Below are 14,181 nucleotides of genomic sequence, written 5' to 3' on the forward strand. Positions count from 1 at the left end.
ACAAAAGAGAAGAAACATGATATAGTTTCATAATAATTTATTTACATTTATTACATAAAGAAAAACAACAAATAATTAGTCATTATAAAAACTGACAAGCACATTAACTGTGTGTGTGTGTGTAAAAAGGTCATCCCCAGGCTTGTGACTTGCAATAATGAAGAACAAGTTTCCCATCACTGCCAAAACACTGAAAGCATAAAAAACAGAACACAGAGACTTTTTATGTATGTATGTATATGTGTGTATATATATATGTGTGTGTGTGTGTGTGTGTATATATATATACACACACACACACACACACACACACACACACACATATATATATATATATACACACACACACACACACACACACACACACACATACACACATATATATATATATTTCCACATCCTAAGCAATGATTATTTTTGAGGTTATTTTTGAGTTTTGAAACTTCATGTCTGACTCCTTTTATGTTGTGGTTGAGCCTGACGTAACAATATTCGGTATCATCACTCATTACATCATCTCGACTGTGCCAATACAGGCAATGATATCGCACGCAACAGATGAATATGTGCATTCATCAGGAGTTTCTTAAAGAAATAGGAAATAATGTGACCTGTTACAAATCACACTGTGCTTGTCATGAGTGTATACCCTTAGACATGCCTGTCAGATGACGGAAATGTTTAATAAAAAAAAGAAGAAGAAAAAAAAAAAAAAAAAAAAAGAGTGTAACCCAAAACTTACCCAATATGAAATGAGTCATAGAACAAATTTCAGATACTTATTACATAACAATATTGCACTCACAAATCATTTACAGAACTCATTCAAAAAGAATGTTTCAGTTTCAACTTGTCCATCAGTACTTCCTAAATTAATAATCCAGAGCATTATGCACAAGCATTAGCCATGTCCAGGTTGTCTATAACACTTACGTCAAAAAGGACACCCACTTCTTGATCTGGTGATGGCGCGAATGACTGATTAACATAAATAAACTGGACAAAAAAAGATACGGCATGTAAGACATCACTGAGACATCACTGTAAGACATCACTGCAAATTTTATCAGTTTACACAATTTTCTCATATGGTATAATGTAATAATCACTTCCTGACACAGTATCACTGTATGAACTCTGTGTATAATGAAATAAAGGGTACCAGTTGTTCGCTGGGCTCAAGTTTAAGAAAGCGTGAGATGAACTGAGCAAGAGACTGAACAGTCCTCCCTCTCTCTACTGCCCACTTCTTAGTCTTCATTATAGGAGTGTCTCCTACTGCCTTCAGCAGCACATCGACTGGAAGAGACAAAAACACAGACACAGGTAGGTCTGCTGTTATGACATAATACATATCTAACTACATACATGTTGATCATGATTCTTTGAGCTGATCCTGAGCTCGGTTTACTGTCTGCGTGGAGTTTCACATGTCCAATGCATATAAACAGCAAAAACCCACAAACTTTTAACTTCAATGTTTATATGACTATTAGCCAGCCAGAATTTTAAAGATCAACAGTCTGCTCCAAATTAGTAAGGTTATTTATTTAAAGTCATATTAAAATTACTTCTCATTTAACAGTTCCTTCTTTTTGGAGCTTTTAGCATATGTGTGTGTGGTGAATGTAAAGAGCTGACTAAGACCACAGTGTTACTGATGTAGGGTCAGGTCTCTTAAACCGAACAGAGGCCTCCTTGGGTTTATTTTTTATTTTTATTTTTTTAATTTCCCCTTAAAAACACTCGCGTATTGCATGGCAGTATACTAGTTTACTAGCTGTTACTAATTTTATTTTTTTTAAAAAACAAAAAAACCTTTTACTACACAGGCCTCCTATAAACGCCTATTTACTACATTAGCATGGATTATTCATCTTTCTTAGCTTTGACTCATTTACATTTTTGCAAGTTACGCCAAATGTTATGTTTTCTAGAATAGCTCTTAAATTAATAAGATGTTCGACCATTTGTCAATAAAAATCATATTAGTGAACCATCTACCAAGCAACATTTAGTTTAAAATGTTTATACAGCTGTAATTTCATTTCTTTTCTTCAACGATAATACACTATACTGCTTGAAACCTAGCACACTAGCATTAACAACACCATCAGCTCCACTATTGGTTAGAAAGCAAACAATTCTGACATTTCATTCGCTCTTCGTCCTGTCAATGAAATCAAGCATCCCGGAAGTAGCTTCCTCACCTATCACAAAAACATCGCGCCATCAGGATAACTAGCTGGCTTTTCCAATACACAGCCTAATGTGTAGATTAAAAACCTACTCTTCTTCTTCTCCTCCGTCTTTGCAGTATCTCCGGAGTCTGCTGCGACATTCTGTTGATTCTGTGTTGATGATTCTTCTTTCTGTGGCTCTGTGGGAGATTCTGCGCTGTCAGACATCCTCTAGCTTGAAAACATAACCAGAGTGCGCGAAGAGGTTTCAAAATAAAAGTCCCAGCGTGTCGTTCTTCTTCTCCGTCGACATCGTCGTCGTGTTTGTCCATGTATTTACGAGTAAGCAATTATTGGTTTCACAGGAAAAAATGTTTTGACAGAAGACTGAAAAAAAATCACCAAAAGTTAAAAAAAAAAAAAACTAAATAACTTAGGAACCTAAACAGCAGTTCCTAAGAGTACATAAGGCACCTTGAGATTTTAGCTAACAGTGCAATTGCAAAGGTTCTTCATCATTACCAACAACAATGCGCCACTGTTTGACAGCATTCCTGGTATTCTCATTGTGGTCATCTCCTAAACTGTTCATTCATTCATCTTCAGTAACCACTTTATCCTGGTCAAGGTCACAGTGGATCTGGAGCCTATCCTGGGACCACCGGCCGTGAGGCGGGAATACACCCCAGATGAGATACCAGTATATTGCACACATACTCGTTTACACCTAGGGGCATGTTAGAGTAGCCAGTTCACCTACTGGCATGTTTTTGGGAGGTGGGAGCCCCGAGAACCCAGAAGATACCTAAACGAACTCAGGGAGAACGAAACACAGTAATCCGAGCTCAGGATTAAACCTGGGACCCTGGAGCCATGAGGCAGCATCATAAATTACATAGTGACAACTCACTACATTTTTTTTCACCCTCATTGAGGAACTGTTGCTGAATTCTAGTCGATTCCTTGTTAGTCTACTTTTTCTATTTATTTTTCTATGCTCTCAATATAGCTCCCAGCTATATAGTGGCCTAAAATTCAGCCAGGAGGATTAAAATTGAAACTACTTGATTTCATCTGCAGATTGTTGACCCCAACTGTCAAAATCTATAGGACAGACTAGCACAGTAGGACAAATTAGCACAGACCCAACTGCGAATTGCAACTATAAATCTAACACCAGCATTAGCCGGCATACTGGTGCTCCATGTTCATGCAGTAAAATTATGGTATGAACATACACTATAAGGCCAAAATTTTGTGGACTGTCACACTCACTTGTGCTTGTTGAACATCCCATTCCAGATGTAGTCCCTCTTTGCTGTTATAATAACCTCCACTCTTCTGGGAAGGCTTTCCACTAGATTTTGGAGTGTGGCGGTGGGGATTTTTTGCTCATTCAGTCACAAGAGCATTAGTGAGGTCAGGCACTTGTGTCAGGTGAAGAGGTCTGGGTTGCAGTCAGTGTTCCAGTTCATCCTAAATGTGTTCAATGGGGTTGAGGTCAGGGCTCTGTGCAGGACACTCAAGTTCTTCCACTCCAACCTAGTAGTATTTTATTTGGCCAGTTTTCTGTGCACACTTTCTACAATCGCTTGATAGATTTGCAAAGTATTAAGTATGTTAAGTTATCTACGGATGCCTTGGATTAAAAAAAAAGGAAAAACCAGACTAACAGAAAGTATAATGAGCTTGTGAAATTATGGCATTTTTTTTATGAGAACATGAAAGATAGAACGAAAATGATTAAAAATGCCTTCAGAGTAAATGGGAGGAGCAAAATATTGTACAATGTGTTTCAAACTCCAGCAATGCTGCTGTGCCTGATAGACGTGTACCAGCACAAGGCCCACACCATGTCTATCTCTCTGTCTGCATCAAATGGTTTACGTATAATAAACTTGCAACTCAATGTACAATAGTGTAAACTGCTCTATCAAAATAACCAGAGTTATAAAAAAGAAGGCTGCTGAATGAAAAAGTCAACCATCCAGTTGTCCAATCAAGCATGCATTTTAGTTTCTGAGGTCCACATGGCTTAACACAAGAAAACTGCAACGAATCAGTGGAAGATTGTAATGATAAATTTTTGCAGGTTTAAGAAAGTAACAGCGCACAAGGTAGCCTTCTTGTGACCAAAGATCAAGAGGGTTTGCACTGCCTTCATTTTTTTGCACTTGGTAATCTATTAAGGACTGAAACTAAAGTCCTATTATTCCAAAATGATTAAACATGTTCATGAACAGGCAGGAGACATTCAGTAGTTTTGTCTAAGCTTTCACCTTTAATTCAATCAATTTGCTTATACAGTGTAATCATTATTAGGTAATTTTAAAGGATGTCACTTTCTGAACAAACACAAAAAAATTTAATAATACAAACTTTTTGTATAAAGACTGGACTGATACAGATTTAAATACATAACAATTTAATTCACACACAACTGACCTTTAAAATAACAAGTAAAGCCCTGAGAAATGATTTCCTCAATATAAAGTTTATTTTAAGGACTCCATACTATATGGTAAAATCAATTTTTAAAAATCTATGTTTGCTCCTCCATGTCCATTGGCTTACTTGTCTTAGAAGTGTTAAAACAGGGAGGTCTGTTCATCTGGAAGAAAGTGCACAGACTGTCAAAGAATTTCTGGCATTTAACAACATTTTAAACTGAAGTGCTATTTTTAGAGCTGTGCTGCAAAACACTGTTCTTATAGATCTACTAGCTTAGTTTTGGTCTAATGTTTGGCCTAATATATACACCCGGTTTAGATCTTCTTCAGTAACATCTTCAATAATGTGTCTTCAGTAACATCTGAATATGGGAGCTGCTATATATTTCTATATATTTAGGAATAACCTTTAAATAACCTTTAAAGGAAATGTTTTAGTTAGAACTGGTGGAACAATAGAAGAATCCTAGATTCTTCTATTTATGAAGATAAATAGATTTATGAGGAATTTCTTTTGTTTTATTTGATGTACACTGTAATGATTCTTTTTGTCCTTGCGTAATGTTTGGGTAATTCGACTCTTGTCTCTTAGATTTGCCTGTTTATTGTGCTTCTCAGTATGAACCCATTTTATTTTTGCAGTCACAGAGAGAGAAAGAGAGAAAAAGAGAAAGAGAGAGAGCATAGGGAGTGAGCTCATCGGAGTGAAGTATGGAATTCTTCCTCTCTGTTTTTACCCTCCTTTTCCTGTGCAACTCTTGAGCAGTGGGATGTCCAGGATGTCTGCTTTTGCTCAGGCTCCATGCTAAATTTTCAGTGCATATGCCGTTTTAAGCACAGATCTTTCTCTTACAATACATTTCTTCAGAGGCAAAATACACTTATCAAATTTAGAATTTGTACACGGCATACAATACTAACAATACTAAATGACGTGACTCTGTAATTACCCATATCCTATATTAACTTTTTTATATTTGTACTGTGTATTTTAGGATACTAAATACAAGCAAACAGTCTTATGCAACACAGGCATGTTAATACTGTTGGATGTGCTGGCTGACTAGTTATGAATTGCCTCATGGAGTGTGTGCTGAATGATCTAATGAATCACAGACTGTCCAAAGTGTGTATACACTATCATGATTAAATATATTACTGTACAGAATGTACAGAAACACACTTATTAATTTAACACCCTACCTAATTAACTACTTATTATATATTAATTATAGTCCAATCAGCCTCTAAGTAGTCTATGGAGCTGAGTAAGAGTAAGACAAAACATTGATCATATCTGAGCAGTCTCAGAGAAAGTGATCTGTGTATATGATATGATATATTCCTTTACAAATGCTTTAGGATCTCATACACACACTTGTGTAGAAGTGTTAGAAGCTGCTTCAAAAACAGCACTGGCGAAATGTTAGACCAGTTATTTAAAAATCATTATTTGAATGCACACCTATAAACACCTGTAAAGAAAGTCAGGAGAGAACTTTTTTCCGCAGAACTATGCAGACTATGTAGAAGACAATGCTGCAAAGCTGGATTAGAACCAACACTAACCCATCACACCTACACCAGAAGTGCACTACATTACACTGTTAACTCCAATTAACCCCAAACACACATATATCTGTTACCTTACAGCGTTTCTAGTCATTTCGGAGATTTTAGAGGAGAACCAGAGAGCTGTGAAATACAGAATATTAAGAGGGAAAACAGCTGGTCAGGGCTCATCTGCGTACTACCGTACTGAATAGTGCGCTCAAATTAGTACGCCACATATTATAACTATGGTACCCTCTGGTGCCGTCCTCTTGTGGTGCGTACTAGTTAGTACGCTAGTATGCGGTTTGGGACGTAAGCCTCGCTTTTTCCATTCTGTTCGAAGGCAAAGCGCTCCCTAATAAAAGTCGCGTCACTTCCTTGCCCATCCCAAAGAGGAGGGAAAAAAAAAAAGAAATATCCGAGTAGAGCTCCGCCAAGAAATTAGCTACGAGGGAAAAACCAAAAAAAATAGGATTTAAACCGTTTAAAAAGAAGTCTGGACGCAAGGGAATAAGAGGTCGGAGTGTGACTAGGATTAAGGAGTACATATTTGTCTAAGTAAGTGTTTTTTTCCCCCTCATGTTTACAGTTTCATTTGTAACTCCTGAAAACTCCTGAGGGGCGCAGCCACTTTTCCTGTCGCCCTCCTTTCTTTGGTTTCTATCAACTTTCCAGCTGTAAAATACCACAGTTTCCTCCTTTCGGAGTCTTTTTTCAGGACGGAGTTGAAGAGAGCAGTGTGCTAAGGGAAAGTGTGCTCACATTCCTCACACACACACACACACACACACGCAACTTAATCAATTACAGATTAACTTGATACTTTGTCCCAAACTTTTTACAGTATTTAGGTTATAATATGTAACCTCGAACAGTTAGCCATAGTGTTTGTAAGTGTGTTTCTTTCTTTGAAACGGTGTTGACGGGAATTGTGGGAAATCCGCTCCAGCTGTTGGTGTTGTCGAGCCGTCATCCAGGTAACAAACATGGCGCTTTCAGCCCACAACTCAAAAACCACCAACACTCGACACCAAAGTAGTTCAAGGTAATACAGAAAGATACAGTAGTTGCTGGTGTATCAGTGTATCACTATCCCAGAAATGTTTTCCACTATGAATGTACATTTTTGGCCTTATTGGAAATTCTCCACAGAGACTGACTAAGCATAGGTACACTAACTGTAGTACATATAGCTACACTAGGAAATGTAGCCTACACATATACACATCTATCAACAGGAATATATATCTGGAGATATACTGATGTGTATATTTCCTAGTGTATATGTTTTCATATGCAAGTTACTGTTCCGTACTTGAGTTTTATATTGAAATTGTTCGATTAAAAAAAATTTCTCCACAGAGACTGAATAAGCATATGTACACTCACTATAGTACATATACACTAGGAAATATAGCCTACACATATACACATCAGTATATCTCCAATCATATGTGACTGAAGATATATTGATATGTATATGTGTATATTTCCTAGTGTATATGTTTTCATATGCAAGTTACTGTTCTGTACTTGAGTTTTTAAATTGAAATTGTTCGATTAAAAAAAAAATTCTCCACAGAGACTGAATAAGCATATGTACACTTACCATAGTACATATACACTAGGAAATATAGCCTACACATATACACATCAGTATATCTCCAATCATATGTGACTGAAGATATATTGATATGTATATGTGTATATTTCCTAATGTATATGATTTTATATACAAATTAGTGTTCCCTACTTGAGTTTATATATTGAAATTGTTCAAAAAAAAGAAGAAGAAAAGAAAGAAACGCGCCACAGAGAGTGTAAAGTTCAGTGCGTTTATACTGTTCCGTGTGAAAACTCATTAGTGGGACTTTGACTGGACTGTAGTTCTGTTTCTAAGAAGCAAGATGAGTTACAGTTCCTATGAGCCAGTCATACAGGCTCCAGAATTGTGCCCTGGTTTTTTTTGGTTGTTTTTGTTTTCATTTGCATTCTGCTTTTCCTAACAAGAAAGGTACTTGTTCCATTCTGCCCATCTCATCTGAGTGGGCCAGGTACCTGTCTTTCATTAGAAGCAATTCTTAAACATCCAGCTAGATAGTTTCCATTTTAAATTGAATAGAGGGCAATATCAAAACAAACAGAATAACAGAGATTGTTGGAATGGATGCAGCTCAGTTTGACCTTAAATTTAAATGCTTCCAGTAGAGACTAACTGGTTATTCTGCATTTTCTGTGATTTTAGTTTACTGTTACTGTTTAAGATCCATCTTATCTGGCCTTTCACTGGTATTAGAAGTTACCACTCCTAGTAGCTTCTGGTGAACTTTCTAAAAAATAGTTATTTCATTTTGTATGAAAAAAATGTCTCATAGAAAAAAAACTTTATAAAACTTTATAAAAGTAAAAAATCTTATTATACAATATTATTAAACTAAAATGGATTATTTGGATTGTTATAATAAAATAAGAAGTGTATCACTACTTTGCCTACCTCTAACCTAACAGATTTATAATGGTGCCAATAACTACATTTCATTAGAATAGCTCCATCAACACTGGAGAGTTTCATAATATCTGTTTCAGTTGCGTGTGTATGTGTGTGTGTGTGTGTGTCTGGGTTGCTCAAGCCCCGGGGGCAGAATCCAAAACTACGTTTTTGCATTTCACGTGTCTCACAAGTCTGAGCATGGCTTCGGCATCACTTCTCAGTCAGCTCTTTCTCACCCTTGCTGTGTGTGTGTTAAACTTGTCAGAATTGCATCATCCTGGCTAGATTTAAATGTCTTATCCATATTGGCAATCTAAAACTTGGAGATTAAAACTGTTGTTGCCAAAACAAAAAACAAAAAAACAATAAAATTCCTAACAAGATTAACCTAGTGTTTAAAAAGGCAACACAAGAGCAGTGACATGCAGAAAGAGGTGGTAGACAGTTTACATGTTTAAAAAAAAAAAACACAGCTGACTTAATTATTCAGCTAATTGCCAAAGCAATCATGAGATCAGGCAGATAAATTATTATAAGAAAAAGTGTAATATGCAAAGCAAAGAGGTTTTCAGAGCTGTGATTTGGACTCATGGCATTAAAAAAAGTAATTAACTAACATCATTATTTGCCTTTTTATGTAAGTATGTATAACCCTCTTTAAGAGGCAAAGATTGCAACTGGTAACTTGAGAGTGACTGTCTTTCTTATGTTTTTTTTTAATTATTATTCTTAAAGTCAGTTCTGTCTTGCTGAGGTAATGCTGGGCTATAGATCATGTTCTGTACTGTAACTGGATGTGATATTCACTCTTGAATTTTATTCCACAGTTCCAATGCCGCTCCACAAGTCGGGCCGGGCTCACCGCCTGGATCCCACCATGATCTCTGCCCCGCTTGGCGACTTTCGTCACACCATGCACATCGGCCGTGGTGGAGACGCCTTCGGAGACACCTCCTTCTTGTCCAGTCACGGCCCCTCCAACACAGAGTCTTTTAAGTCCATCACCTCTCCTGTGGAGGCCACCATTGACTCCACAGAAGTGAGGCTAAAACATGAAGCTGACAGCAACCCCCCTGATGAACCATTTACAGAACTCCAGCACTCAGAATCAGTCTCATCCTTCGATCTGGATCTAGACCTGGGGCCATCCATTTTGGGAGATGTGCTGGGAGTGATGGATGGACTGGGATTGGGCAGCAAGTGGACATCGGGCAACGAAGGTGAAGAAGAAGTGTTTATCTCCGGTAAGAGCAGTGCAGATGGTGGGCTATCACCCAATGGTGCAACGAACGACCTGAACGAGAAGATGATGGACAGTCTGAGCAGAGGGGAGGATCATCTAAATGATGTCAATGGTATCAAATCAAAGGGGCTCAGGCCCAAGGTGCGATTTAGCGACAAAAAGGAGGAGATCGTTGGTCGGCAGTATGTAGGAGGTGAATTAGAGCTGGAATGTGAGAAGGAAATGAGTACAAGTCCAGTTGGAGGAATGGAGGTGAGGGCTGAAGGAATGGCTAATAAAGGAGCAGTGAAACCAGAGCTAACGAATCACCGGCCAGATGTCAGTCCCAGTCCTTCTTCTTCAGTGAGCTCAGAATATGAAGGCATCTCCCCATTGGACAGGAGGAGAGAGGAGGACCATCTGTCACAGTCGGATTCAGATGAAGAGGGCGTCGCAGGAGAGCAGGGCTATACGTTTGAGGATGAGTCTGATGATGAGATTGGCCTTTAGGAGTCTAATGATGGGTATGTAAAGACCAAGCACAGAAAAGTATGCGCAAAATGCTTTTCTGAAAAACATGTAAAAGGGAGAAACTACCAAAGTGAAAACAGCTCTACGAAACAGGATGAACTGGACTTCTTAGTTAGTAGAAAAAGATTACACACGTAAATAGAGGCGGAAAAATTTATTGAAAAAATACCTTTCAAAGCTCTAAGATAAACAATAGTTTGTCATGAAAAACAATGTTTTTCAGGGGTAGAACTATAGTATTATAAAGAAATGATATTTCTATTAGTACTATTAGTCCCACTAAAGCCTTAGACAATGGAATACATTTAATATTTAATATTATAAAACAGTCCTGATAAACAGTTATTATAGGTTTAATATTGTTGCTATCATACATTGTTAAACTGGGATCTCTTAACTTTCTAAACATATTACCTGGGAATGTTAAACAGTAGTCATGCAATTTATTTTACTTGTTCAATAAATCATCTCAATACAGGAGTAAAAGGTTGAGCCAAATACCAGTATTTCATAAATGGTTCAGATTTTATGTCCTTTAGCGTATTAGTCTCTTTTTGAAGAAACACCATATTATTTTTTTAAAAATACTATAGGCCAAAAGTAAAGCGTGAAGCTTTCATTTACTTAAATTTATCCTAATTATTGTTTTGTTAGTTCTGTTATGAATATACGTGAGTGAATTGTGGTATCTATGTATAATATTATCAGCAAGTATGTTGTTCCTAAGGTAAAGACATGTTGATTTGATGTTGATTTAATATTCATAGTGGCATTAAAAAAGCCAGAGCTGGTCTGTTTGTCTGAGTTGTGGAGATATTACTGGAGAATTCTGGGTGTTCCTGTGGGAGTGACAAACACAATAGGTGGGAAAAACAGTGGGTGGACATCTTGCTTATAGATCGCAGGTGCTCGGTTTACTATGACTGACACAGTTTGATATAGTGCTTGTTGCTATTACTCTTCTACACTTTGGGGAGTTTGGTGTGATCTGACACACAACCTGGTATCTGCTGTTTAAGTTTAAGGTACATGGAGAGAAAATATAGTATCCTGATAGGGAACATACTGAAAGAACATTGAAAATACAACAGTTGGAAAAGCTACTTTAAAATGCTGTTAACTAACTTAACTTTAATTTTAAAAATGACTTTATGGTTATCTGTATATTTTCACTGCATATATTAGAAGCGTTACTTCTAATAGGACACTCTTTGGCATCATCATCATCATGTGTCATTACTTCTAGCTCTCTGTGCATGTGACATTGGCGTATTCACTCAAACACTTCTCTGGTTGCATAAATGGGATAGTTGTGACGATCGTTTAAGGCATTTAAGATAGTAGCAATATTGCGTGCATTAAATATTGCCATGTATTATTTTACCGATTATCAGCACATGCCTAGTTGTGTACCACAGAGGATGAAACAGTGTGCTTATACCACTTTAAATAACTATTTACCTACTTTAAAGTTACTTCAATTATATCTGTCTATTTTAATAGCCAGTCATTGAAGTTTACATGTCTTATAGAGACCACTTTCCAACTAAAAGGCTAGAGTTTTCTCATTGAAATTTAGAGCCAAATCAGGATAGCTGGAGAACTGCCTGCTGGTTTAAACTGGATTTATTGGGAGGTAATTATGGACAAGCTGCATTACTGCTTAGTTTCACAATAATGGTTTAAGTAGCAAACTGCATGACTTTATACATTGTTTTTTTTTCAGAAACAGTGTCTTAAACATCTCCTTTTATAAAATAACCATCTATTCACTTGTAAATAACTTGATATAATGATGATTAAACACCTGACAATTTGTTCTTGGGGTGTTTTTCTTTTGAATCCTTACACATATGACTCCATTTTCAAAAATATGTATGGCTCTGCTTTATATATCATACACTATTGCATAGTTGAGCAAAATCAGCTTGGAAAGGAGTGAACATGTCTTCGCAAATCCTGATCCAGATTTTAAAGCCACTTCAGTCATTAAAAACCACTTTCTCATTTTAATATTTAGCCTTTGCACAGCCTTTAGATGCCACACTGTGATCCTTTAGCAGACTAGTAGGCCTTTCTGTTGAAACTATACAGGCAGATGGTGTAGTAGGCATTAGGAAAATCTGTGACACCTCACAGCTTGAAAAGATAGAAAACTGCATGGCTACCCTTGAATACAGTCATATACCTGAAATCTCAAAAATGTAGTTAGAATTGTAGCTTAGTTACATTGCTAGGTACTGCCAACATTCCAGACCATAAATAATTGGGCTGCTGTCATTTTAAAGAAAGGTACCACAACAAAAGCCATTATATCTGATTTTTTTACACTTAAGTGCACTTGGAGGAATGTATCCAGTATTCCAGAGGCAAAATAAAGCCAAAACTGGTGCAATTAGTTCAAACTAGGATGCTGTCTTGAAGGTCTAAACCACAGATTATCTCACAAACCAGAATGTACAAAATGTTTTTTTTTCTATAACTTAATTCCACTTTTATTAGCAATCGTCTATTAACTGGTAAAATACTCCACAGGGTGCTGGTTAAACATCTGCCAGATTTTTCAGCTGAAGTTTAACTGATACACTTTACCTCAAAATTTATTATTTGAATGCAAGCAAAACCTGTTTATAACATCAGCTGTGAATGGCCAAACAGAAATCAACTCTATATTTTTTTTAGCTAATGACAATCAGTTGTGTAAATTAGTTCAGTAACCTCTCTGTGATTATGCTGTAGTAGAGCAGAGAGCACAACGTGTACTGCAGTTATAATTAAACTATTTGTCAGACTAGTTCTGCCTGTAAGCTCTTGAAGTACCTGCATTTATTTGTACACCATGGAACACTGCACTTCATATATGTGATATTATTGGTATTGACATTATCTTTCTGATATTGAGATCTGCAAAAATAAATATATTTACTTCCTATTACTGCCTTTTCTTTCGATTTTTCCTTATTTCTTAGTTATTGTAATAATTCAAGTGTGAATTCACCCAAACTGCATTCAGTGACATCAAGCACAATGCAGTGGTCAAGTAATAAAACAAGCAAAAGTAAAGGTGAATATCTTTCACTACGCTTTTGCAGCCCAAGAAAATCATACATGCACGAGCATGAGTCTCACACAGAGAAAATGCAACTGTTTAAAAGACATGACAGTGAGGGTGTCTAATACTTTTAACAGAGAACAAAAAAAAAATCAAATGTATTTAATGTCATAACCTGTCACGTTCATTAATTTAGGTTTTAGAGCTAAGTTCTACAGTTTCCCTAATTTTTCTATCACACTGTCTGCACCATCTGGTTATCATAACATTAGGCACTTTTTAAAAAAGCATCTGCTGCTACAGTCAGCTGACAAATGAAAGGAAAAACCAATATAAAACTTATTAAGACATTGGGCCACTGTGAGCTGCCAGAACAGCTTCAGTGCATTTTGGCATAAATGCTAGTATCTGGAACTGTACTGGATGGATGAACACCATTCTTCCAAAAGATATTCCCTCAGCTGGTGTTGTGATGATGGTGATTGAGAGTGCTGTCTAACATGTCAGTCTCCCATAGACGTTCAACTGGATTGAGATCTGGTGACTGTTTCATTCATCAAACCATTCAGTGAACCCTCGTGCCCAGTGAATGGGGACATTGTCATCCTGCAAGAGACCACTCCCATCAGGTTAGAAGGCCTGATCCACTGTTGGCATTCCAGTTCATCATAAAGGTGTTCAGTGGGGTTGAGGTCAGGGTT

General features: G+C 36.9%; 2 protein-coding genes across 3 annotated transcripts; one reads left to right on the forward strand and one right to left on the reverse strand.

Annotated features, from left to right (window-relative positions):
• Positions 1-22: 22 nt before the first annotated feature.
• On the reverse strand, positions 23-2,455 carry atg12 (ATG12 autophagy related 12 homolog (S. cerevisiae)). Its single transcript, XM_026939829.3, has 4 exons — positions 2,291-2,455; positions 1,163-1,299; positions 934-996; positions 23-190 (listed from the first exon to the last, which is right to left on the reverse strand). Exons 1-4 carry the CDS (start codon positions 2,406-2,408, stop codon positions 131-133), a joined length of 378 nt encoding a protein of 125 aa, XP_026795630.1. The 5' UTR covers positions 2,409-2,455; the 3' UTR covers positions 23-130.
• A 4,102-nt stretch (positions 2,456-6,557) lies between these two features.
• cdc42ep5 (CDC42 effector protein (Rho GTPase binding) 5) lies at positions 6,558-12,246 on the forward strand. Of its 2 annotated transcripts, none has more exons than XM_026939971.3 (2): positions 6,558-6,742; positions 9,503-12,246. In XM_026939971.3, the coding sequence occupies exon 2, from the start codon at positions 9,508-9,510 to the stop codon at positions 10,405-10,407; it is 900 nt and encodes a 299-aa protein (XP_026795772.3). In that variant the 5' UTR covers positions 6,558-6,742; positions 9,503-9,507; the 3' UTR covers positions 10,408-12,246. The 2 variants fall into 2 exon arrangements, with proteins under 2 accessions (XP_026795772.3, XP_026795773.3); XM_026939972.3 differs by lacking the exon at positions 6,558-6,742 and adding an exon at positions 6,797-7,161.
• The last annotated feature ends 1,935 nt before the right edge of the window (positions 12,247-14,181 follow it).

This window comes from Pangasianodon hypophthalmus, chromosome 1 (genome assembly GCF_027358585.1).
Source record: "Pangasianodon hypophthalmus isolate fPanHyp1 chromosome 1, fPanHyp1.pri, whole genome shotgun sequence".
In the NCBI taxonomy this organism is placed as follows: domain Eukaryota; kingdom Metazoa; phylum Chordata; class Actinopteri; order Siluriformes; family Pangasiidae; genus Pangasianodon; species Pangasianodon hypophthalmus.

Excerpts from the sequence above, each read along its gene's own strand:
- cdc42ep5 (XM_026939971.3), top strand. The coding sequence starts at position 9,508 with ATGCCGCTCCACAAGTCGGGCCGGGCTCACCGCCTGGATCCCACCATG.
- atg12 (XM_026939829.3), bottom strand. The coding sequence starts at position 2,408 with ATGTCTGACAGCGCAGAATCTCCCACAGAGCCACAGAAAGAAGAATCA. Across the intron at positions 1,300-2,290 it reads GACGGAGGAGAAGAAGAAGA|TCGATGTGCTGCTGAAGGCA; the intron begins GTAGGTTTTTAA and ends TGTCTCTTCCAG. Across the intron at positions 191-933 it reads AAGTGGGTGTCCTTTTTGAC|TGTTTTGGCAGTGATGGGAA; the intron begins GTAAGTGTTATA and ends TTATGCTTTCAG.